The sequence below is a fragment of the Ailuropoda melanoleuca genome, chromosome 14 (genome assembly GCF_002007445.2).
Source record: "Ailuropoda melanoleuca isolate Jingjing chromosome 14, ASM200744v2, whole genome shotgun sequence".
NCBI classification, from domain to species: Eukaryota; Metazoa; Chordata; class Mammalia; order Carnivora; family Ursidae; genus Ailuropoda; species Ailuropoda melanoleuca.
The window spans coordinates 49,578,277-49,604,631 of NC_048231.1; the positions used below are offsets into that span (position 1 = coordinate 49,578,277).

The window sequence follows — 26,355 nt, forward strand, 5'->3', positions numbered from 1 at the left end:
AATAAAATAAAAAATAAAAACCCTAAAATAATAGCATCTTTATTGATACGATAGTGTTTCTGGATCATAGGATAAATTAGGTCATTTCTCTAGTCCCCTTTCCCTTGGAAATTTCTTGATTCCGTTATTATATTTTTTTAGATATTCCATACCAGTTAATAATAAATTTAGATACTTTTCAGTAATACCATTTTTATTGAAATTAAATTCACATAATGAAAAACCATTTTAAAGTGTACAGTTAAGTTAGCATTTAGTACATTCACTGTGTTGTACAATCAGCACCTCTGTCACATCCCAAAATGTAGATTTTTTTTTTTATTTCACAAGTTCCTCAATGAAAGAAATCAGTTTTTTCATAACTGAGCAGTGTAACTTGCTCTATTATTTTTATGGGATTTAACAATAGTGAAACATTGTAATTGTAATGGACTATATCCAGCACTAGTATTATGAAACCCATGATTCTTTTATAGTTGGTTTATTTATTTTACCATGTTCTGCACACCCTGGCTTCCTAGTTGTTCTCTATCTTGGAAATAATTGATTCTGATGAATTTAATTATGTTAGATCAGTGATACAGTATATAACTTTGGATCTTTAGGGCTTGAAAATGCTTAGGAACAGTACAGAGTCAAAGAACAAAAACAGCTTTGGGATTTGGGAGATACAGATGTTATCTCCAGTTCTGAGGATGCTGGGATTTTGAAGAGGGATTGTGTTGAAGCTACAGATCAATTTGGAGATGGTCGCCCACCTAACAATCCATGAGTACAGCAGATCTCTCCATTTATTTACGTCTTTTGTTTCTCATCAGTGTTTGGTAGTTTTCAGTAGACAGAGCACACATATATTTTGTTGAACTATGTGTCTTAACGTTGTTGTGAATATACCGTTTTTAAATGTTTTCATTTCATTGCTAATTTATAGAAATACATTTGATTTTTGATTCTGACATAATGTCTTGCAAACTTCCTAAGCTCACTTATTCTAGTGGCTTCTTTGTACAGTCCTTGGAATTTTTCTACGCAGTCAGTCATGTCCTGTATGGATAGTGTTTTCTCTCTTTGCAATCTCTGTTACTTCTAATCATGTTTATATGGGTTAGGAGTAGGTGTAATAATAGCAGACCATCAGATTTCTTTCTGTACTAACTGGGCGGTGGTGTGGGGAATTTATTTATATAACGTTGGTCTGGTTTTCAAACATAGTTCATCCTCGTTTGCCTGGAATTGCATTACCTGAAACTATGTGTGTTGGAACTGGGTCCTTGCCTTCCTTAGAACCAAGGGACGCAGCTCTTAGGCACGAGTTTCTGTTAACACGGTACCTTGCAGGGTAAGGACTGCCTCCAGAGAGTCTTTTCTTAGCAGCACAAATATACTAAATCCAAATTCTTCTTGTGGATAATCTTTCCTTTGAACAGTGACCATTTATTTTCTTACTGGGAAAATGTAAGGTGTTTTACTTTTAAAGTTATCGGGCAAAATGATCAATAAGATTGAAACTATAGTCAGAAATGAAATTTTTCAGATTTTCTCTGGGTTTACTGTGCATTTACTAATTATTGGTTGATTTTATTGCCATAGTAAATACATATTTTTCTACCCTGAACCTGAATCAATAAGGTAAATGTTTTTTGTGATGTATGTGGGATAATGATGCCATAACCTATTTTATATTTCCTAAAGTATATACTTTTAATAAGTTAACAAACTTAACTGGAAAAGTCTTAGTTTGAAGATGTTTTCAGTGTGCTTTTGTTCTTATCCATTTTAGATAATGTGCAAAATGGCTCCCATGGTTGGGAAGGACATTACAGAGCGTCTTATCCTCCCTAGGTTTTGTGAGATGTGCTGTGATTGCAGAATGTTTCATGTTCGAAAGGTATTTTTTAGGCGTTTTGTTTGTTTAAGAACACACGGTTTTAGTGGTTACTGTATTGATACGTGATACTTTTTTAAAAGATTATTTTAAAAGCACTGTGTATGTAAGATTTTGAAATGTCAGTGATGCTTTTGTTGTCAGGTCTGTGCTGCCAATTTTGGAGATATTTGCAGTGTAGTTGGCCAGCAAGCTACTGAGGAGATGCTGGTAAGTATTGCAGAAATAAAGGGGTTATAAAGGAGTAAGCACTACGTTACAGAGTAATATGTAAGCTTCAAAATGCATACATTTACCCCCAAATTTTAACACAATCCCATGAATGTGAACCTGAAAGATAATATGACTTTGAGTTCAGGAGTTTAAATTTCTATAATCTAGGCACTTGAATTATGTTTTGATTAGTTTGTTAAAAGTGCAGATATGTGATGTATAAGGACCATTGATTTATTTTTACCTCTCCCAATATCAAACAAATCAATTCTTATTCAAAGAAATCTGTAATTTTATTGTGACTCTCAAGTGACACATTAAATCTAGTGACAAATCTAAGCTTGTTATTTTTAAGTGGTTAGTGCATGGGATATACATGCTTCGTGTGCCAGTTAACATACTTGAAGAGTTTCCGAAACCATCCATTAGGCAAAACATTTAGGTGCAAGCTTTTGTATAACATTTAAGCTGTATTTATTTTTTCTGCTTTTCCAGTCAACAGTGCTGTGAATTAGGTGTGATTTATTTCAAATTACTGAGTTTTAATATGAAACAAATCTTCTAAATTGTTATAGGAAAATCTAATATTTTGAAACACTGTGAAAGCAGAAAATGAAATAAAATGAACCACTGAAACCTGCGTTTGTCTGCCTAACACACCACTGTCCTTGCGTAGCTGCCCAGGTTTTTCCAGCTTTGTTCCGATAACGTGTGGGGAGTCCGGAAAGCTTGTGCCGAATGCTTCATGGCCGTTTCCTGTGCGACATGTCAAGAAATCCGACGGACTAAATTGTCAGCACTGTTTATTAATTTGATCAGTGATCCTTCGCGTTGGGTAGGGTTTTGTCTAATTATCATTTTTGTAAAATAATACATTTTACACGAAACATTTTGATTTCATAATTTAAGAAATAATTTAGTAAGGTATGTTATTGTTAATCCTTTTAGGAGTAGACAATAGGCAAGCTACTGTATTAACTTTTTTTTTAACTGGACAAAACTGTACAAATAGAAATCATATTCATTCTAAGGATATGATGTGGTATATTGCTTTTCAGGTGTTAAGCCTTCAATAAGTCTCACCTGGCCATAGTGTAATAATTTTTGATATGTTGCTGAACTGTTTGCTACTAATTTGTTAGGGGTTTTTATATCCGTATTGTAAGAGATAATAGTCCATAGCTTCCTTGCCATGGCTTTTTTTTGGGGGGGGTTGTTTTGTTTTGTTTTGTTAACAGAGTAATAATGGCCTCATAAAACAAGTTGTGAAGGGCTCCCTCTTCTTTGTTTTGGGAGAATTTGTGAAGAATTGGTGTTCTCTTTTAAATGTTTAGTAGAATTCAGCAGTGATGCCATCTCAGTTTGGACTTTGTAGTTCTGTTTTGTTTTTTGTTATTTGTTTACTAATCTCTTCACTTGTTATAGCGCTATTCAGATAATCTTCACTTATTAGAAAATTATTCAGATTATTTCTTCTTGAGTCAGTTTTGGTAGTTTGTCTAGGAATTTGTTTTATGTAGGTTATCTAATTTGCTGGTATATGATCCATAGTGTTTTCTTCATAATCTTGGTATTTCTGTAACGTCAGTAGTAATGTCCCTTCTTTCTGGTTCTAGTAATTTGACTCTTACCTCTTTGTTTCTTGGCCAGTCTGCTAAAGGTTTGTCTGTTTTGTTCATCTTTTTAAAGCTTTGGTTTCACCGATTTTCTCTCTGTTTCTGTTCTCTGTTTCATTAGCTTACACTGTAATCTATATTATACCTTCTCTTCTGCTTGCTTTTGGTTTAGTTTGCTCTTATTTTTCCAGTGTCTTGAGGTGGAAGATTAAGTTAGCAGTTTGAGATCACCCTTTTTTCTTTGAGTTACCATCCGGGGTAACTGGCTTTCAACCCGTTGTTGGTAGCAACAAATTCTGTTTCTGTTTATCTGGGTATGTCTTTATTTTGCTTTCATTTTTGAAAGATAGCTTTGTTGGGTAATAGGACTCTTGGTTAACAGTTTTGTTTTGTTTTAATATCTTTAAGCACTTTGTCTCTTCCCACTGCCCTCCAGTCTCTCTTGTTTTTGCCAGAAAATTAAGTTTATTTTATTGCGGTTCTCTTGTAAGTGATATGTCACTTTCCTTTTGCTGCTTTCAAGTTTTTCATCTTGCTTTTGACTTTTGGCATTTTTTCCATGATGTGTTTGTAGATCTCTTTTAATTTATCCTACTTTTGTTGAGCTTCTTTCATGTGTAGATTATTGATTTCAATGAATTTAGGACATTTTGAGCCATCATTTCTTCAAATACTGTCTCTCTTCTCTCCTTCTGGTATTACCGTTACACATGTGATGGTGCACTTAATGCAGTCCCACATTTTCTAAGATTCCTCATTTCTTTTTTCTCTCTGTTCTTTGCCTAATCTATATTAATATACCTTGAATTCCCTAGTTCTTTTTTCCTACCAATTCAGATCTACTTAAGTTTATGTGGTGAGTTTCAATTTCAATTATTATACTTTTCAACTCCAGAATTTCCATCTGGTTCTCTTTATTAACCTGTGTTTGGTATGCCACTGTCCTCATACCTTCCATTACTTCTTTACTCATGCTTTTCTTTCGTTCCGTGAACAATTTAAATAGTCACTTTGAAGTTTTTTTTTCTAAGTCCAACATCTTAGTGTTCTCACATGTAATTTCTGTTAATTTTTCCCCATTCTGTGGATCATACTTTGTTCCTTTGCATGCCTTATAATTTTTTTTTAAACTGGTCATTTTAGATAATACAGCAAATTTGGGTACTTGTATCTCTCTCTGGGGCTTGTTACTGTTTCTTGCTTGTTTGTTTAGTGACTGGCTGGAAGGTGTTAGTGGACTCTTACTCCCTCTCCAGGAGGCACAGCTTTGGACATGCCTCATACCTTCTTCCCATCTGGGATGACCACATTTTGATGGCAGTGGGAGGGACAGCCGCCCAGGTTCTCTTGGCTCATCAATCCTGGCCTTCCAAGCTGGGGCAGGGACTGTATTCTGAGTATTCTTAGGGCCCAGTGTTCTGAACCACATCCAAGGGAGAGCTTCCATTCTACCAGTGGGCGTTGTGCAGAAGAGAAGGGACTGCCGAACAGGTAGCTGGGGGCAGGATGAAAAACCTCAAAGCCCCCGGCTGGAAGCTAGAAGAGAGGGAGGCCAGTGTTGGCTGCAGCCGTCTGGAGGAGAGGTTCTTGCCTCCCTGGTTCAAATACCACAGACTCTTCAGGGGGTTTTTACTGAATATTTATAGATATTCCCTCTTTTGTTGTTTGCCCTTAGGACTGTTTCCAGAAGTTGTAATTGGTGGGGTTTTAGGGGTTTTTGTTTGTTTGTTTGTTTTTCCATTTTCAGCGATTTCAGTGGAGAGTGGGTCAGTGGTGCTCCTTACGCTGTCATACCTGAAATAGATCTCAGCCTTACCATATTCATTTTCCAGACTCTACATAGAGGGAAAGACTGTTAAGCCTTAGCACAACTTTAATGTTGTTCAAAATGTATAAGATTGTTAGAAAAGATTATGTAGCTTATTTGAAGTTTTCATTTTGAGACTTTGTCATTGTCTTCCTCAGTGATATACAGTATTTGCTGCTAATTTGGGAATATGTTTATATTAAAATGAAGCACTCCTTAAATCTGTCATTTGAGGTATATGTAAATCCTATAACTGAGGCAAGCTCCGAGTTTCAACAGTATCCAGAGTAGACTGAACTCATGCATATAATTTTAAAAGTTACCTTTTATGTTTTTATGAAAGTAACATTTATTGGCTGGAAAGGAGAAAACCTGTAAGTTCACACATAGGCTGNTCTATGGGTTTCTTTACTGTGAATTATTTTTGCCTTTTTTTTTTTTTTTTTTAACCAATTGAATCATCTTGTATCTGCTTCCCCCAGAAGGTAAATACTAATAATGGGCATGCTTCACATGTATTTGCCTTTGCAAAATTTACACATCATGTAATCCTCATTTTAAACCATGGAAAAGGTATTATTATGCCTCGAGGGCAGGGCTTAGAGAAATTGGTTTGCGGTTTCTCCCATCATAGTTGCCTCTTTCAGATTGTGTCCGTCCTTCTGCTTCCTTTCTGAAAACCTTTCTCCCACAATTTTTTTTATAATCAAGATTACAAAAATAATACAGGAGTACAATATGAAATAAAATTATATAACCTTTTTTTTCAGCTCTCCTACTTGAGACATTCATGGATACCAGTAGGATGTGCATCCATATTTTTGTGAAATATATTTGAAGTCCATATTCTTTTTCTGATAAGTGTGTCTATAGTTCTGGCGTGTCTGTCTCGTTTCCTTGTAGGAAGCAAATTACAGTCTTTCCTACCAGAAAACATGAAATGTATTTATCACATTTTGTCGACTTTATTGCTCTCTATTTTCTGTTTGGCAGTCTTGGTTTTCTTCATTCTGTTTTCCTTGAGAAGACTGCAGGATTTCCTTTAGTTCCGTGCAGATGCTTTCTGGGATCTCATATTCATATTCTCATCGTTTAAATACTCAAGCCAGATTTTAAAAAATTGAAAGTAAAAAAAAACAGTTTATTAAAAATTTTAAGTCCTAGCAGACGAACAATTTATAGTTCTGAATCTGGGAAGGTTTTTTAGAAAACACCTTATTACTGTCTTAACCATACTTCGGTACATGGAAAGTAGACTGTTAATAATCCCTTATTTTTACGTTTTATTACTGTCCTCTTTTTCTTTCTAGGTTCGCCAAGCAGCTTTTCAGTCTCTGGGGCCTTTCATATCTACTTTTGCTAATCCATCTAGCTCAGGCCAGTATTTTAAAGAAGAAAGCAAAAGCTCAGAAGATACGTCAGTAGAAGACAAAAATAGGTATGATTTCTTTAAACTTTGGTTTCCAGCTTTATTGTTTGTGAACATATTTTTCATTTCCTCTGTTTTATAATAAGTGTTCTTTTTGGAGACTTTGCTATTTCTCTTGATGGTAAAAATTGGTAAATATTTTTAAAGAGCTATATTTTAAATACATTTGTTACATGTCTCTTTGGTTAGTCACATCTTACGTGAGAAGATGAAGATGCATGTAGCACGCTGAGCTTGATCCCAGCCATAGAGAAAAGTATTTATACCATTTATGGTAGATGTGATGATAATTTTTAAATAAGTTTATTTAATAAATTAGTTACCTAGTAAACCATCTATTGACATTTAGAATAGATGAAGTAATGGTTATACAATATAAAGTGTTTAGTGTTTTAAGGAGTAAAATCTAATTTAGTAATATGTTTGTTTTAGAATGTAGTCCATTTCTTATTATTTTTCCTTTCAGTCAATTAATTTAATTGTGGATTTTGAGCTCTGCAGAATGATGATTATAATCACTTAATCGAGGGGGAAAGTATAATTAGCACCAAATTAATGTACTTATTAACTAGAATATCAACTTTAAGTATAATAGGGTAACTAAATTTTAAAATAAAAAGGACAACTCTGATTTTTAATTTTAAATTTTTTTACATTAAAAAGTTTTGAGCTTTAGTTTTTAAAATTTATTTATATTCAGGGGGAAAAAAATCAAGCCTAATTTAGTGCATGGGAAATATGCACTTTCACAGGTGTGCGCTTGAAATAACTTAGAACCTGTTTCTGAAACAGTCCCTACCATAATGCTTGAGTTACCATAGTGTCTTTTCCCTCCCTTGTCATGATGCTAATGGACATTTTCTTCTGTAGGTCTTGATACTGTGATATTTGCTTTCTTGGTGTTTTGATTTGGCAGTTCTTCCTTTCTTCTGCTGCCTTGTTTTACCTTTTTGCCCGTTCTCCTACTGTCCTGCTGAATAGCCAAACAGACCTGAGGTACTGTTTTTTGTAAAGGAAGAAAATCACTCTAAACCTGTCTTCCTAGCAAGCAGATTCTGTCAGTTCTTTTGAAAAACAGCTGCTGCAAGGAGTTTGACAAAAGTGATGATGGGGGGAAATGTTATCTGTTTTTCATTTTTAAAGTCAGCATACCTTGTTCACTACCTAATTGTGCAAAGACTATTACATAACTTTATTTTTAAATCTGGAAGGCGTCTAGTAAGTGAAAATATAAATTTACAGAGAATTGTATAGGTCAGGGGTCAGCAAACTTTCTGTAAAAGGCCAAATAATAAATATTTCCAGTCTCTGCCATGACTGGTGAACTCTGCCTTTGCAGCATGAAAGCAGCCATAGATGGTACATAAATGGATGGGCTTGGCTGTGTTCCAATAAAACTTTATAGACAAAATAATTGGTGTGGCTACCATGGCCAGTAGTTGTACTGACTGCCTGTGTAGGACGTTACTGGAAGAGGTATTTAAAGGTAGTTATCTTTTACCTACAAACCTTAATTCCTCTTCCATTGTTAATGAGGTATGTCTCAATTGCAAGTCAGTACTCTCTGTAGCATTGGATTTTCACTGTATTGTTAGACTTTATTGAATCGTGTTAACAATAGAGGGGAGGGAAGAGAGAATTTCTGGCTAAGGAAGGAGTTGTGTTAAATACCGTAAAAGCTTTTGTGTAGTTTTACTTCCTAACTTCAAAAAAAAAAAAAATAGTCCTATGTATTATTAATCTCAGAACCATTTGTTTACCCTCTCTTAAATACTGCGCTAGCTTTTGTTCTAAAGTATCTTAAAACTTGTTATTTAAGATTGATTGATTGGTTGATTATGCAGAAAATAATTGAGCACCTACTATGAACCAGCTTCTATAGATATAAAAATCGAGAATTTGGTTTCTGTTCTCAAGGTCCTCTCAGTTTTCCTAGAATTCAGATCATTCAAGCAAGTTTCTGACAGTCTGTTTCCACTACTATTTATTTATTATATAGTTTCATCTGATCCTGGAAACATTTAATGTCATTTAATGCTCTCTGAAGTCTTAATTGATCTTAAACCTCTAACTTTCTATGCCAGACTTACCTTTCACCCTAGATCAGGCTATTAATGCTTCTTGGAAGGTGTTAATAAAGGCTACTTCCAGAAGCAGAGTTAAACATTCATATTTGTATTTTTAAATTATGTAAAATAAGCATTCCCTTTTCTTCTTAGTTGATCAGCTGTTTATTGTTCTCTGAATACACTATGTTCTTTTGGTTCTCTTTGCTTTCTGTTTGAGAAGATGTTCTGTTCCATCCATACCCATTTAACAAAGTGAATTGTCAGTGTGTTTGCTGTCTCTAGACTCACTACCTCCATGAATCTTTTCCTGAGTTTTTTGGGAAATTCAGAGCTTTTGCATCTTGGCTGTCAGCACTGGAAGGAGAGCACTGATTTCTGATCCGTATCTTTTCAATTGTGTATTTGCATCTATCATCCAGCAGACTGTAAGTCCATCTGCTTGTAGCAGTCGAGTTCTGTATTTTTTTGTATAGAGCACCTTCACTGGGCCTGGCACATAGTTGGCATATAATAAACCTTGAATGAATTGTAAAGAATCTTTAATCTCAGAAGCCTTACGTAGCTACACTACTTATACCACTTTTCGTCAGTTTAGTGTGATGTCAACTGTGTGAAAGTAAAATTGATGACTCTTGGTACAAATTGGGAAGTATTTCAGTGATGTGAAAACTTCATTTAGCTAATTCACAGTACAGGAAAGATGTGTGTTCTTTGCTTTCATGTCAGTACATAGTGCTGTTTTCACCAGATGTCCCACAGGTCGTTTTCTCCTGGAAATACGTGTACTTATTTTTCTAGGCCAAGAGTCTCTAGCCCAGAACTCGGAGGGTATTAATAGGATACTTATGTAGACACTAAAGGAAAATTAAGGTTCCATTAGGGAAATTTTTGGCTTACCCTGGTGCTCTTGTTACCCACATCCCTTAGGAGATGGGGTAGTTCTTTCATTTTGCGGAATCAGAGGTCTCTTCAGCTTTCAGAACGATTTTTGCTTTGTAATAGCGTTTGGAAATCTGACAACTAAGAATATCAGAATTTTAGTATTTAGCAACTTGATCTTGCATTGACTAGCTAGATTCCAGCTCTGGGAAAAATCAGTATTCAGGTAACTTATATATTTGACTATTCTAAGCAACTGTTATTCATACATGTAGTAATTCTTCCCAGAATTTAACAGTAGGGAAAATTTTTTTGTCTCCTTAAAACGATTCTAGGAGTTCTAAGTTTGGACACAAATGTAATGTAACATTAGACAAATAGAATGATGTGGCCATTCTTTTTTTTTCCTAAGAATATTAAAGTTTGATCTTAATGGCACTGTGAGAATAGTAACCAAGGAATTTCAGGCCCAGTGGAATAGTTTTGCATACTGAAGGGCCTTTGTTGTTGTTTTTATTGTTGTTTGAGGAGAGAGGGAGAGAGAAAATCTTAAGCAGGCTCCCATCAAGGTGGGGCTCCATCTCAGGACCCTGAGATCATGACCTGAGCTGAAAACAAGAGTCATGACCCACTGAACCACCCAGGTACCCTCTGAATCGCCTTTTTTTTTTTTTTTAAAGATTTTTTAAATTTCTTTATTCGACAGAGATAGAGACAGCCAGCGAGAGAGGGAACACAAGCAGGGGGAGCGGGAGAGGAAGAAGCAGACTCATAGAGGAAGAGCCTGATGTGGGGCTCGATCCCATAACGCCGGGATCACGCCCTGAGCCGAAGGCAGACGCTTAACCGCTGTGCCACCCAGGCGCCCCTGAATCGCCTTTTAATTGGGTTCTTTTTGTGCGTTTTAAGTACAGGGTTTTTTTTTTTTAATTTATCAGGTAATAGTTTTAACTCATTTGGTCTCTACTCCCACCAAACAATATCTTGTTGCTATAATTTTTTAAATTTAGTTTTCCTATCAGAAAAACTGCAAAAATAGCACAAAGAATCCCATATGCCCTTCAGATTCTCCACTTATTAACATTTTACCATATTTGGTTTACTGATCTTTTTTTCTGAATACTTTGAGGTTTTAGACAAGATATTCTTTTTACCTTTCGTAAATATTTCACTGTGTATTTCCTCAAAACACAAGCATTAATACATAGCCATGGTCCAATTACCAAAATTAAGAAATTAACATAGATACAATACTGTCATCTAAGTAAGAGACTTTATTCAAATTTCACCAATTATCCCACTAAATTCTTTAAAACAACAGAAAAAATGTCTTTTAATAAGGACCACGTGGTTGGAAAATATGTAATTGGTGTAGAAGGCATTCATTTGGCATAACAGCACTAGCTTCAAGAACTGTTTTGGAGAGGGAAGGACTCTTAAAGGTTGTCTAAGCCAGTCCCTCATCCTTATGAATACGGAGTAAATGTGGAGCCGTGAAAGGCTCACAGGTTTATGGAAATACAGCGCTGGAGCTGGGACAAGGACCAAAGAACTCGGGGCCAGCTCTCCCGCAGGTGTAACAACTCTACTGTGCACGCCCACTGTCTATTTTATAGTTAGAAGAATAGAAGGGAAACACCAGAAGTAAAATGCTATCATTGTGTGGTATGTTTTCAGATGACTTCTTACATATTTTTTCAAGTTTCATTAACATATTCATGTGTTTTTAAAAATATATATTTTTGAAAATAATGTGAACATTACCATGAGATAAAGCATGATCAGAGGGAAGTTGATAATTTCATGGGAACATATATGGTGGCTACTTAACTAGGATATTACGCAGGTGTTAATGTCACCTTCCGTTTGCACAGTCCTGGTAAGCCTCCTGTTTAATATCTTTTACTGTCTGTATTTAAAGACACATACTGTTTCAGGGAGCACCTTTAATTTTTCCCCCACGTTCACTTTCACATTTACCTACACACCCATCCTTACTTCCCTCTCATGTTTCTTAGGAAAGAGGTGTGTGTTGACCCATTGAATCAGTGCACCTGTGTTCTTGAGTTCACGTTCTTTCTTCTTAGAAGGACATTGCTTTATCCGTGATTTCATCCGTCTCCTGTGCCTGCAGTTCCTACGTCTCTTCTCACCTCTTTCTCTAAGGCTTCCCGAGAAAAATGCCTTCACTCTGTTATTCGGTGTGCCTGTCGTGTTTCCATTCATCTTTCTTGCCTCGCGCACATCTAAGCCCTGCACACGTCCTTCTGAGTTGATGACCTCCAGCTTGGTCCCTGGTGTCTGACTGGTTTCCCATGGATGTCCCCACCCAGAATACAACCCAGATACCTCACTCACCCTGTCCACGGAACTCATAAGCCTTCTCATTACGCTGTTCTTGTGTTTTCGACTTTCAGTTGGTGCTACCACGATCTGTTCCATTGTGCTAGCCAAAAATTTGGCATTCCTTCCAGATTCCTCCCTTTGTTTCCCATCTCCAGCATGCAGTAAATAAGTAAACAGATCCTGTTGGTCTCGTCATCATTTGAATGTGTTTACTTCTTTGTAACCCCAGCGCACTGCCTTCATTCACCCAGTCCTCGCCGGTTCTCACTGCCCTTCTGGAGTCCCGCCTCCTGTCTCACCTCCACGCCATTTTCTGCCCCACTTCCAGGATGCTCTCTCAAAAATAACACATCTAAAAATGCAGTTCTCCTAATTCCTGCCTCATTCCCTGTAGCGCATTGGATCCGTTCCAGAGGTGTTGGGTATGGAATATGGTGGTTCTGGCAAAGTTTTTCACGCTGGTCACCCACCATTTCCGTCTCTTAATAAGAAGCTGATGGCTGTTTCAGAGTATGTTACACGTTTTATGTCACTCCTGCCTTTGCACATGCTTTTTTCCCCTTGAATACATGTTCTTCCCTATAGCCTCGTAAACTTTTACTGGTTCCTCTACACACTGCTCCTGTCGTTTCCTCTAAGCCTCTTCATTTCAGCTCAATCCTGCCTCCTGTGCTCACTGTGCGTACTTCTGTACTTACCACTCTGTCCGCCAGTTACTTGCTTACCTGTTCAGTTCTCCTGTTTGCCTCTAATTGTGATCTCCCTGAGCGGACCTGCATCTCATTCATATGTGGGTCCTCAGTACTGGCTTCGTTCCTGGCTCCTAGTGGGTGCTCAATATGTGTTTGTTAAATTTAATGGAGTCAAATAAAATATAGGGGATGAACGTTAAAACTTACTGTAGTAAGTAGTCTTTAGCTCATGGACAGAGGTAGTCAGTGGACTCAGGAGCTCATACCATTAGTTTAGATCACGGACGGAGGTAGTCAGTGGACTCAGGAGCTCGTACCATGAGTTTAGATCACGGACGGAGGAGGTCAGTGGACTCAGGAGCTCGTACCGTGAGTTAAGATCACGGACGGAGGTAGTCAGTGGACTCAAGAGCTCGTACTGTGAGTTTAGATCACAGACGGAGGTAGTCAGTGGACTCAGGAGCTCGTACCGTTAGTGTAGATCACGGACTGAGGTAGTCAGTGGACTCAGGAGCTCGTACCGTTACTGTAGGTCACGGACGGAGTTAGTGGACTCAGGAGCTCGTACCGTTAGTTTGGATCACGGACGGAGGTAGTCAGTGGACTCAGGAGCTCGTACCGTTAGTTTGGATCACGGACGGAGGTAGTCAGTGGACTCAGGAGCTCGTACCGTTAGTTTGGATCACGGACGGAGGTAGTCAGTGGACTCAGGAGCTCGTACCGTTAGTTTGGATCACGGACGGAGGTAGTCAGTGGACTCAGGAGCTCGTACCGTTAGTTTGGATCACGGACGGAGGTAGTCAGTGGACTCAGGAGCTCGTACCGTTAGTTTGGATCACGGACGGAGGTAGTCAGTGGACTCAGGAGCTCGTACCGTTAGTTTGGATCACGGACGGAGGTAGTCAGTGGACTCAGGAGCTCGTACCGTTAGTTTGGATCACGGACGGAGGTAGTCAGTGGACTCAGGAGCTCGTACCGTTAGTTTGGATCACGGACGGAGGTAGTCAGTGGACTCAGGAGCTCGTACCGTTAGTTTGGATCACGGACGGAGGTAGTCAGTGGACTCAGGAGCTCGTACCGTTAGTTTGGATCACGGACGGAGGTAGTCAGTGGACTCAGGAGCTCGTACCGTTAGTTTGGATCACGGACGGAGGTAGTCAGTGGACTCAGGAGCTCGTACCGTTAGTTTGGATCACGGACGGAGGTAGTCAGTGGACTCAGGAGCTCGTACCGTTAGTTTGGATCACGGACGGAGGTAGTCAGTGGACTCAGGAGCTCGTACCGTTAGTTTGGATCACGGACGGAGGTAGTCAGTGGACTCAGGAGCTCGTACCGTTAGTTTGGATCACGGACGGAGGTAGTCAGTGGACTCAGGAGCTCGTACCGTTAGTTTGGATCACGGACAGAGGTAGTCAGTGGACTCAGGAGCTCGTACCGTTAGTGTAGATGACGGACGGAGGTAGTCAGTGGACTCAGGAGCTTGTACCGTCATCCTTATCAATTAAATCATGACTTAATTTGGGAAAACCTTTAGGAGTAGAGCTGGAAAGTGTAGAAGAAATAAAAACTTAATTTACTCTAAGATGGATTTTAATATTTTGTGAGATAGCAAATAAGGATCTTGCTAATGCTGTATAGAGGTTTCTCCCTTTTCTTTCTTATAAAAGCAAATCTGTTTTAATTCTCAGCTTTTCAGTCCATCATTGGAACAGTGGCAATACCATAATTCTAAGAATCAGATCATTTTTGAAGTGCATTGTAGGAATTTATCTTCCTACAGTTTTTCTTTAGTTTATTATTGAAATTAGCCTAGTATTTAAGAATCCTGGGATTCTGCAATGTTATCTTTTCTAACTCATGTAATGCTTTAATATCTAGACTTACACTTAATGGATGTTTACATCTCTGAACACAGAACAACTGATGGAAAAAAGAAGTACTACCAGTACAATTTGTGTGGATAATCTGTAAATTTTAATATTGAACTTGTCTAAATACTTTATGTAGTGTCTTTCATTGAGTTTTTTTCAGTAATTATTTTTATACTTTCATTTTTTTTTCCCCAAATGAAACAATAAAAGGATCAGAGATCAAGAAGTCCCAGAGGATGTACAGATCAGGCCAGAGGATGTTACTTCAGATCCCAGTATTAGTAATTCCAGTGTCAGACTGGAAAACATGGTGGAAGATCTTGCTGAAACATCTAGGAAATCTCCAGGTGAAATAAGTGTCCCAATGGACAGCTCTTTACTTTGTACTTTGTCCTCAGAATCTCATCAGGAAGCAGCTAGTAATGAGAATGGTAAAAAGCCTGCTAACTGCAAATCTGCATTACGGCCAGAGGGTGGCGCCAGTTCACCAGATTCAGCTCTCTTAGATCAGGAATTGTACAACTCCTTCCATTTCTGGAGGACTCCTCTTCCTGAAATAGATCTAGATATAGAGCTTGAGCAGGGCTCTGGGAATACTCTCAGCCCAGAGAGACCAGAAGAAACCTCTGAAGTCACCGTACCAGGTTCTTCAAATATCACTATGGCCACCAGAAAGGAACTTGAAGAAATGATAGAAAATCTAGAGCCGCACATTGATGATCCAGATGTTAAAGGTATGGAAGAGTCTATCAAATTCTTTGCTCTAAAGCTGGTATAAAATATTATTTGCTGACTTTTGTCCTAGGAAAATCACCTTTTAAAAATTTATTTTCATCATCATGTATTCTTGTTTTGATAAATACAATTTATCTGATACTGGAGTTTCATTTAGATGAGCTCATCACTGTGTTGCTAGCTGTAGCATAATACACAGATTTCTTGATTTACAGATCACTCGCCTTGACATTTTCACAGTCAGTCAAACGGTGCTTTACAATTTCAGCCTGGAGCCCTGCCTTCACTATTCTGTTCTGGGTCTGCTTAACTTTTTTATAAAATACCAGATACAGTGTTGCTTTCAAAGGAAGGACTGTGGTTAACAGTAGACAGATATCTGTTTCCCATGGAATATGAAGTTTTAAGAGCTATAAACATTTATAAGAGTCACCTGGGTTTTGGTTTCTCAAGTTCACCTTTTTTCCACTGGGTTACACGTGTATCGCTCAGATTCTTTCATTGTGAACAATGGCCTTAAACGTTGCTTCATTGTGAACAATGCCCTCTGACGAAGGGGAAAAGTGTTCTAAGTCCGTTAGGGGGAAGTGAGCCACCCTGAGGCAGTTCCCCTTGTTCTGCCTGCTGGAGCTCGGGTCGTGGTTTAAGGTATGTGGGGCCAGGACCCGATGCAGGTGTTGTCTTTTCCTTTGAAGACTAAAGCCCTCCGCATGACTCTCTGTAACCATTCAGTGAAATCTGAAACAAAACCAATTTTGGAAAATCTCCCACAACTACGCATCTTCAGATCTATCACTTGGTGGACTGACTTTCTCCCTTTCTCTTTCTCTCCCTCTCTCTCTCTCTTCCTCTCCCTCTCTCTTTTTCTTTTCCTTTCCCTTCCCTTTTTTCACCTTGTTAGTTCCAGAAGCTAAAATTTCTAAATTGTCAGTTTGCTCAATGCTGGGAAATGCCCATTTTTATTTTGTTTTTTTTTTTTTAATTTTTTTAAGATTTTATTTGTTTATTTGACAGAGATAGAGACAGCCAGCGAGAGAGGGAACACAAGCAGGGGGAGTGGGAGAGGAAGAAGCAGGCTCATAGCGGAGGAGCCTGATGCGGGGCTCGATCCCATAACGCCGGGATCACGCCCTGAGCCGAAGGCAGACGCTTAACCGCTCTGCCACCCAGGCGCCCCGAAATGCCCATTTTTAAAGCAGATAAAGTGATAGATAGCTTCAGTATTCTTATAAAACATACATAACCTATTGTGTTTGAACTTTGAAAATTGCATCAGTGATGGTTACATTCTCAGTTATCTTTATCGGCTTTGTCATTTTTAAAGATTTCCTATTATAATTACACTTGGAGAAAAATTAGAAGACTTGATTGAAGGCAAATTCATATCCTTGATTGTTGAATGTTATTTTAACTGGCAGACAGTTTCTTTTTTTTTTTAATGTTTTCTTTTAGGTTTATTGGGGCATAGTTTATATCAGTAGAATCCAGCCTTTTGAATGAACACTTGTGTGAGATTAGACACACAGACAGTTGTGTGTAACCACCCCACTGTCAGATACAGATACCGTTTGAGGAACATTCCTTTGTACACCTTTAGTTAGTCCTTCCTTCCCTGCCCAGCCACTAGCAACCACCAACCCATTCTCTGTCCCTGTGATTTTTGCCTCTTCCAGAATGCCACATAAATAGAATCAAGTAATAGAAGCCTTTTTTTAGTCTGATTTCTGTCGCTTAGCATCATGTATTTGAAGTTTATCCTGGTTATTCTGTGTATCACTAGTTCACTCCCTTTTTGTTCCCTTATTTTTATCATTCCTGTTTAATATATTCTGCAGCAAGGGCAAGAACAGAGGATGGAATATTTCCAATAGAATATCCTGTTTTTTTCCCTAATCTCTCGTGGTAGATTATTTTTTATGAAAGCCTTATAGCTTTGCTTTCTTTGGTCATTCCTCAGTGTGGCTCCTGTCACTGATGTTTACCCCTGACCCAGTAGTCTGCGTTCTAGGACAGCTTGACGAGGTAGCAAGTACTGAGGTTTTTGTTCGTTAGCTCCTTCATCAGAGTCTGACCTGAGTCATTTGTCTCCATCCCTCACTCTCCTCCGCCCCCAGACGAGGAGCTTGGAGACACAGAATTACACCTCAAACTCGGGCTGTTCACAGCTTGATAAACATTTGTCTTTACAGCTTTTAGTTTAAAAAAAAAAAAAGCTTTTAGCTTTAAAACTTTTACTATTTGTCAGTTTATTCAGTTGATCAAACTTCAGTAATACATATTTTGAATCAATTTTATGTTCCATTTTTTTGAAAAGATCATTAGCTCAGCTTCTTAGGCCTGTCCTGGGAGTGCTCACTGCATCCCAGTGCCCGGTAAATCTCTGACACATCACAACACTTAACAGATGGTCATTGAAATATTTGAATAAGCTATGTTAAAAATTGTGTTCGTAACGTGTGCCTTTTAAAAAAGAGCTCTGTGCTCATACAAGTTTGAGGATCCGACTTTGTGTTTCAGAAGATGGCTAATCCTGTTTACTTAAAATCGGACTGTGAGTGCACAGGCTACAGGTGAATGATGTCAGTGCGAGTACTGTATTGCCATTTAATCCGCTCTTGCTAGTGCAGCTCTTAGACCTGCTGTCGTTGAAATCTGTTGCGGTGTTCTTTCCGTCTGTAGTGATGACCCTTTCATAACATATGCACTGATTCATTGATTCGTTCAGCATTACTTATGGAGCACCTACTGGTGGGTCTGCCCCTTTCCTAAGCACTAAATAAATATAAAGTAGCAACAAACAAGACCAAAATCCCAGCCTCAGAGAGCACAGCAGGGTGACACTTAGCATATGAACTGCCCGTGCATTAAAACCTAGGTGGGCAGTGTTGGGCATTTTCTTCTTAGGTACAGAAGTCCTGAATTTTTTATTTCATTGAAATCCGAGGGCATGTTTGACTTATGTTAAATTTCAGTAACTATGCCTTAATTTTTCAAATTACGATGTTTTAAAGGGCTATACCTTAATTTTGAATGTGTCCTCATTTCTGTTTCTGCCACTGTAGGCAGCCACAAACTGTCGGGAAATGTCCACCTTTTTGAACTAGTCGTGTTGCATGTGTAATATTTTGTCAGCAGGCCTGGAAAATGGTAAAGCAGCACTGCGCAGAGAAAGAGTTTTCGGGCATATGCTCACTCGAGTTTCAGCATTTCCAAGCCTCTGTCACTTGTTCCTCCCCTCCCCGCTAGCCATTAGTGACCGTTGTTGGAAAGCTTTACAAGGCTGGGGCTGCTGCTTACTAGGTGACCTTTGCTTCCCAGTCTCGCTAATTTAACTCTTCTCTTCGTCAAAGTATGGGTGGGGGTTTTTTCTTTGTGGACTTTTAGTCAAAAAAATTTAAGTGTTTCCAGAGACTAGAAAGATACTCTTGTCAGAAAAAGAAAGCCCTTTCTCAGTCATAGAACAGAAACCTACCCTATAGGGAAGGCCGAAGAGGGAAGTAGGAAAACATGAAGAAGGTGTAAGAGATCTTTTCTAAAATACTTACCTAGGGAATTTGAGGTTTTTCTGGCTTTGTCTAGGGCAGTTTCAAAATCTCTGGCGTTTGGAATCACAAGCTGATTCAGGACTGAAATCTATGAGTAGCATTACTGACGCCACCTTGGTTTACTATAGCTAGACTCAGAGACGATAAAAGGAAAAATGCCCAAGCTCACGAAATACACATTTCTACCCAGTGTAGGCCCAGTGGAAGAATTGGGCCATTTTGGTAGTCATGGTCAGAAAAATCATATTGTTCCCTGACTGAAATCAATACATTGTTAGGAATTTGTGACTACCCACCAGTATATTGTGTGGAAGAGTGAGAGGTTATTATTATAAAGTTTTCTCTTAACTGTACCAGCTTCTTCAGGGAAGGAGTAAAATTCACTTTCTAGGTTGTCCCTGCTTCTGAGCGTGAGTCACTGGGGACTGTGTTTCTTCACAAGTCCACGATTAAACCAGCCCTGGTTCCTGGGATTTCAGTCTGCATTTTAAGTAAAAGGCAGATTTTGATGAAGACCTGTGTGTTCAGTTTTCTTAAATTTATTGTGGCGGTGTGTCCTGCTGAAATTTCAGCAGTTAGCCCAGTATTAGATCCAGCATTCTCTGGCCGGAGAGTTGAAGCATCAGGTTTCCTCAGGAGTCAGCACGAGGCTCTTTCTTGATCTTTATAAATCAGTTTTTTGAGGAAAGTAACTTCGGTGTAACTCATTATAACTTTTATGAATGTACAAACATTAAAGTAGACAAAGAGAAATATGTAGTCCATTTAGAGAGAAATGACTCGGGTAAGGCATTTTCTGTGAAAGGCTTTTGATTAGTGACTTCCTGGGAAGCAGTTAAAATGCATTAGGGCTCTTTCTCCCACCCCGTGCATTCTATGTGGGACTAAACATTTTAACCTTAATGTATTGTGCAATCTCCTTTAGTACTATTTTGATTTTGTTTTGGAAACTTAAAAAGATTCCAGAAGGGGACCTAAACTGATTCAAAGGATTAGTACAAATTGCAGCTGGAATTCTCAGGAGAATGAGCATACTTTTCATGAGTAACTTTTTATGATTAAGCACCTTCAATTTACTTACTTAGTTGAGTAGCCAATGACAGTGGAATAGAAGCTCACCCTGCGTCTCCGGTGTCTCTGTTGCCTGGGGCCCGACCTGCTTGGGCTTGAGTTTCATGAATGCCGCAGCCCCGTAGTCGGCTGTCTTAATGAAAGTACTAGGATTGCTTTTTTATAATCTTTAAGTGGAGTGGGGATGCATTTTCTGATCTTTGTACTAATTAATTTTGAAGTGAAAATTGATGAATTTTTATATTTTGAGCATCCCAGTGGATTGTTACTTGAACAAGTAACTACACAATTTTTTTTTCCGTTACATGTCTCAGTTGTTTGGGAGAAGGAAGAATGCCTCATTTTAGTTTTGAATCACTTTTATAAAGAAGGTGTAACTCAAAACATAGACTGGTATTTGCCACATTTAAGAATCACTGCTTGGTAATTTGTCATTTTGGTTTGCCGCAAGCCAGACAGCACTCACGTGGGGTTGTCTAAGTCACTAATTTCATTTTCAAGAGGAATTAGAGGAAAATAAGATAAAGTGGGATAAGATATGAGATGTTGAAATGTAACTGCAACAAAAATCTTTGTAATTACCGCTGTTTTATGTTGGCAGGGTTTGCGTGACTGCTCTTCTGCTAAAATAGCTTAGTAAGTAAGCCTCGTCAGTCCGATTCACGCACTACCAAAACATAGTTAACTCACACCGAAATTGACTCCTTTTAATAAACTGGAGGTACCTCCAAAATTAGATAGCATTTCTCTTTCGTACTAACGCAGAATAATGTACAGTAGTGGATAAACATTTTTAATCTCATGAAAGCATATTAGTTTTCTACTTTTTCTCTCGAAGGACTAATGATTTACCACAGTAGTTTTTTTTCAGCTTTTTGATGGCAGTGTCAAAAAAAAGTATACATTTCATTGATAACTGATAGTGCAAACGGAGAAGAAACTTGCAGGCACGTTGTCCATCCCGCTGCTCACGTGCCCTTTCCCTGTCCCACCCGCAGCGCAAGTGGACGTGCTGTCCGCAGCGCTGCGCGCTTCCAGTCTGGACGCCCACGAGGAGGCCAGCGACGCAGAAAAGAGAAGTGATGTGCAAGATGAGCTGGGTGTAAATGAGCTACCAAACTGTAAAATAAATCACGACGCCTCCGTGCCTTTAATCAGCGACGCCGTTGAGGTAATGCACTCAGTAAACTGTTTATCCAGTGAAAATAGTTCCAATCGGAAGTCTGTTGTTGGGGAATAGTTGTAGCTTATCACTTTCTAACTAGTGTTCTGTTTGTTGCTGATTTTCTCTGCTCTCTCTGACATAAAGTAAAAATACTGTCACCACATCCTGTCTTTGTGACATTAGCGTCATGTTCAATGCTTAGAAATGTAAATCCCAATCCTGTCTACATGACCATTTGAGTAGCCTCAATGTGTTAACGTAGCTCACTGCAGTGAAATAGTCTTACTGGAAACAAAGCCCTTTATCAAGAATAATTAACTCTTCCCTTTTCTTTTTGGAGAGGTGCTTTGTTTCTGATCGGACCATTTCACTGCAGCAAGCAACACAGTATTCTGAGCAGAAGATCGGGACTTGAGGCCATGTTGCGGAGGGGCCAGTGGCATTATCTGGACTCTGGAGTGTGAGGGTGGGTACTGTTCCTAGCATCATCTTTGCTGTGTACTTGGAGCTGTTCTGTGTGATCCTTCCCTAACTTCCTATCGCACCCCCCCCACTCCCAGCCAGCATCGTGTGGGATCGGTATTTCTTACCCTTGTGTATAGGAACACGGGGAAGGAATAGCACCACTGGTTGCTAAAATCAGCCGGTCACAGATAGAGCAGTTTGCGTGATAAGCTCAGGGAAGAGTGTCTGCATACACACCGGGGATGGAGAGGGTTCTTAGAGCTTTAGTGGATTTCTGTTTCATGTTTTGTTAGGTGACAGCTGGTAGAGTTAGAAATCTTAAACAATACCAGTGCTTCAAAATGAAACCCTGGCCCCCTGTTGTCATTGGTGATTTGAATGCAGTGATATCTCTGTGTTTTAGAAGGTGTTTTGTTTGGAGTTTTTTGAGCTGCTAAAAAAAGTGTATTTGTGAAATTAGAAATAGCCAACAGTAGAAGAAAAACTGCATAGGGCATCCCATGGCCTCTAAAACATTGACCAAAAGCACCCTCTATAATACCATAATACTATCTTATAAGTAGGCTAATTTTAGATATTTGAGCCATTTCAAAATTACTTCTCAATTTACATTTTTAATGAGTTTATTTTGGAATTCATTTTCATACATTTATCAACCTATTCCTCAAGTTTGACTCAAGTCAGGGGGGTTCTTATGAGGTCTTAGGTATAAGCTTTTAAAAGCTTAAAGAATTTATATATCTTCAGTAGTCTTGAAAGGTAAGTAACTTAGTAAGATGGTTTAAGTGAAGGAAACTTACAGAAGGCACAGTTCTTTACGTAAATATTTTTTCCTAACAGAATATGGACTCTGCCCTTCGTTATATTCATAATGATTCGGACTTGAGCACCAGCAGTAGTTTTAGCCCTGATGAGGAGAGGAGATCTAAAGTACAAGTAAGTGACAGCAAGTCTTTATGTGGTGACGGTCTTGTTAATTCTTCTTCTAAACCCATTTCCCACCGAATTTACAATGAGTTTTTTAAAAATAAGACTAGTATATCATACTTACGATAAGAAAATTCAAATAGAGTAGAATACAAGCAGAAATCTTCCTCTTCTGGTACCTGCAGTCACATTCTTCAGAGTAACCACGGATCACAGCTCCTTCTTTTTCTTTTTTCCCTCTCTTCCCTCTCCTTCCTTCCTTCCTTCCAAGAGTGAGAGGAGAGGGGGAAGGGCAGAGGGAGAGAGAATCTTAAGCAGGCTCCTCACCCAGAGCAGAGCCTGACACGGAGCTCCATCTCATGACTCTGAGATCACGACCTGAGCCAAAATCAGAAATCAGATACTTATCCAACCGAGCCACCCAGGTGCCCCGTCTGTTTCTTCATAAACATATTATGGGTACAAAAACATGCAAACATACCCCTTTTTGTCTGTCATGCCATCATACCTAGGTATTTCATGGTGCCTAATCAAGAATTACAAGATACAGCTCAATTTCAGAGATGAAAATAACGAAAAAATGTCCCAAAACCATATAAAGTGCCATCGACGGCAAGTTACACTCCAGTTTCAGGAATATGGGAAGATATGCTTATGGACTATCTGGAATATGATAGTTTGTACCGCGTGTGTGTGTGTGTGTGTATTGATCTTTCCATATGCTCACTGCCCCGGCCCCACCGCGGCAGCAAACTGTCCACGCAGCGTGGCCTCTGTTGTGAAAAGGCGCTATACCTCCTGAAGTTCCTTATGGTGCCTCCAGGTTCAGTCCTGGGATCTTACACACGGTGCCTCATTCGTGGTGATTATGTGCGGTGTTTGCCTCTGGGCCGGGGATTTCCTGGGTCAAATGGCATATGTTCTTCTTTTAAAAATGGAGTCAGTATTCACAGTGTGTAGACATGCTTTTCACTACTTCTACTGTACATGTATTTCCAAGTTCATAAAAACAGATGGTCTCATTCTCTTAATGAATTTGAATTTGAATTTATTTTTTAAAAATAGGTAAGTTTACAGGGCACCTAGGTAGCGCAGGCGTTAAGCGTCTGCCTTCGGCTCAGGGCGTGATCCCGGCATTCCGGGATCGAGTCCCACATCGGGCTCCTCTGCTGGGAGCCTGCTTCTTCCTCTCCCACTCCCCCCGCTTGTGTTCCCTCTCTCGCTGGCTGTCTCTTTCTGTCAAATAAATAAATCTTNTTCTTCCTCTCCCACTCCCCCCGCTTGTGTTCCCTCTCTCGCTGGCTGTCTCTCTCTGTCAAATAAATAAATCTTAAAAAAAAAAAAAAATAGGTAAGTTTACATAGTTCAGAATTCAAAAGGTACAAAGGCATTCAGTGATACTTCCTTCTCGGTTTTCTCCTCCAGCATCCATTTGGCTTTTCCCAGAGCAGCCGGTTTTGTTTCTTTTGTATGTTCTTCCAGAGCTGTGTTATGTATACGTTAGCAAGATTGTGTAGACATTCTTCTTTTCCTCGCATTTACATGAACAGTTAGATGTTTATTCACTTCAGATTTTTATAGGTAGCTGCTCAATTTCCATCAAAAGGTGGGTGGTGTTTTTATAAAATCCAGGTTGGTACGAGTGCACCTGTTCTGTCACATTTGCTAGGTTCCGTCAGACTTGACCATCCCGCCAACATTGAGAGGTGCTGGTCTTACTGTTGGTGCATCTTTTCAGTTTAGTAATCAGTTCTAATCCTCCTCTAAGCTGTATTCTGTTTTAAGATCTTACCGTTTTTCTTCTGGAGTGGCTTCTTTTATTTATATAGGTATTTCCCTTAGCATAGTTTTCCTACCTCTTCTCAGTAGACCCCTGAAATTTTGAGACTGGGTTTTTCTCTGCTCGTTGAGATGCTATATTAAATTCTTCATGTATTGAAGAATAAGTTCACTGAGTTTATGCCCAGACTGCTAAAATGAACCCCTGCCTATGTCTCTCCATTAGGATGTGGTGCCTCAGGCTCTGTTAGATCAGTATTTATCTATGACGGACCCATCTCGTGCGCAGACGGTCGACACTGAGATTGCCAAGCACTGTGCGTACAGCCTTCCCGGCGTGGCCCTGACCCTGGGCAGGCAGAACTGGCACTGCCTGCGAGAGACCTACGAGACGCTGGCATCAGACATGCAGGTGAGTGGGCGGCGGCGGGTCCACAGAGTGCGAGTGGATGGACGGCACAGTGCTGTGCCCTTCAAAACCTGGTAGGATTTCTGTTCATGTCCCAGCAAAGACTTGCTATTATGGGAAATCATGTGCAGAAGAGCTTAAAGTCCTACCAAAGAGCTTGCTTTTTGTATGGTCCAGGTTTCACCGTTTGGAAATTATCATTGCATTTGACATGCCTACGTTCCTAACTTACAGATGTACTGTCTGAAGTTTATGTGTAGATCGATTCCAGACACAGTGTTACAAACGCTTCTTGTATTTTCTTGAAACCTTAATAGAACTGCAGTAGTATTAGCACCGCTGAGCTCTGGGCCCTGGTTCAGGGAGTGTTGCAGTAAAGGTGGGGGAGGGTTTGTGTGTGCAAATGCGCGTGTGTGCACATGTCACATGTGCACATGTGCGTGCACGAGCATGCTGTTCTCCAGACCTACACACTGCCAACACCGTCTGCTCTGAAAGAAAACAAAATGTGAAATGTTGACCCTAGGTCATCTTGTCTGGATATCTGTATGATTTGGTGGCTCTCTTCCTAGATTTTGTTGACTTAACGTCCCCTGCCATTAGGTCTGGTTGCTATATCGTACACCAAAATTTTGCCTCTCTCCCACAAAATCTGCTTCTCTGGTGAAATTAATCTCTTGGTCATTAAGAAAGCAGTCTGGTTAGACTAATTTATACTGAGATATGAATAATTTTACCTTAAACGTGTTAGTAATTATTTGATTTTTCAAGGAATTTGTGCTGTTAACTAAGCAAGGTAGGAGTTGGAAGTAATCTTGAGGGAATATAGTTTAAGTTCCTTCTCTGACCTGTGAGGTTAGGAAGCCAGGGTCTGGGTGAAGTGAATTTATCCTGTGTTCACAGACTTCTTCACCAGTAGAACTGGGCAGGGGACCACAAAGGCCCAGTCTCCATAGCGTGGTGTCCTGCGCACTGGTGGTTTTCCATCTTCATCCCACAGGCCTTTCAAAGCTCCTCAGGGCCCCTGGTGACTGGGAAGGCCCTGGATGGGCAGGGCTTCATGCCTCCATCCCCTCCCCTCCATCAGAACATCTCTGCCTTCATCTGCTTGATATGCTGAATGTGGGTATAAAATTTTATTTCAGGAACGGGGTCTGGTGTTTGGGATTGTGGGGACAAAACCCTTGCTGTAAACGGCTTCTCAGCAAGTAGAGTGTTTTAAGCTAAGTAACAAAGTAAAAACTTTCAAAAGGAACATGAAGAAAAAGATGTTTGTCATGTAAACTTTCCTACATTTTCCTATTCTTACATTTTTTTAATTGCCAGTTCCTTAAAAACAAGTTTCATAATTTTTTTTTTTTTTTAAAGATTTTATTTATTTATTTGACAGAGATAGAGACAGCCAGCGAGAGAGGGAACACAAGCAGGGGGAGTGGGAGAGGAAGAAGCAGG

At 39.3% G+C, this 26,355-nt stretch overlaps 2 protein-coding genes across 2 annotated transcripts in view; both read left to right on the forward strand.

Moving 5' to 3' along the window:
- Positions 1 to 26,219, forward strand: part of LOC100478737 (serine/threonine-protein phosphatase 4 regulatory subunit 1) — a 52,847-nt gene extending 26,628 nt beyond the window's left edge. The window contains exons 6-14 of the mRNA XM_034643262.1: positions 1,781 to 1,888; positions 2,030 to 2,095; positions 2,775 to 2,933; positions 6,832 to 6,959; positions 15,018 to 15,541; positions 21,157 to 21,329; positions 22,629 to 22,724; positions 24,721 to 24,906; positions 25,807 to 26,219. Of these exons, the coding sequence (XP_034499153.1) occupies positions 1,781 to 1,888; positions 2,030 to 2,095; positions 2,775 to 2,933; positions 6,832 to 6,959; positions 15,018 to 15,541; positions 21,157 to 21,329; positions 22,629 to 22,724; positions 24,721 to 24,906; positions 25,807 to 26,115 (1,749 nt within the window). The 3' untranslated portion in view covers positions 26,116 to 26,219. The remainder of the gene's footprint in view (positions 1 to 1,780; positions 1,889 to 2,029; positions 2,096 to 2,774; positions 2,934 to 6,831; positions 6,960 to 15,017; positions 15,542 to 21,156; positions 21,330 to 22,628; positions 22,725 to 24,720; positions 24,907 to 25,806) is intronic.
- On the forward strand, positions 10,654 to 15,011 carry LOC117796117. The gene is made up of 2 exons (XM_034643263.1): positions 10,654 to 13,192; positions 13,495 to 15,011. The coding sequence occupies exons 1-2, from the start codon at positions 13,166 to 13,168 to the stop codon at positions 14,380 to 14,382; spliced, it is 915 nt and encodes a 304-aa protein (XP_034499154.1). The 5' UTR covers positions 10,654 to 13,165; the 3' UTR covers positions 14,383 to 15,011.
- Positions 26,220 to 26,355: the final 136 nt, after the last annotated feature.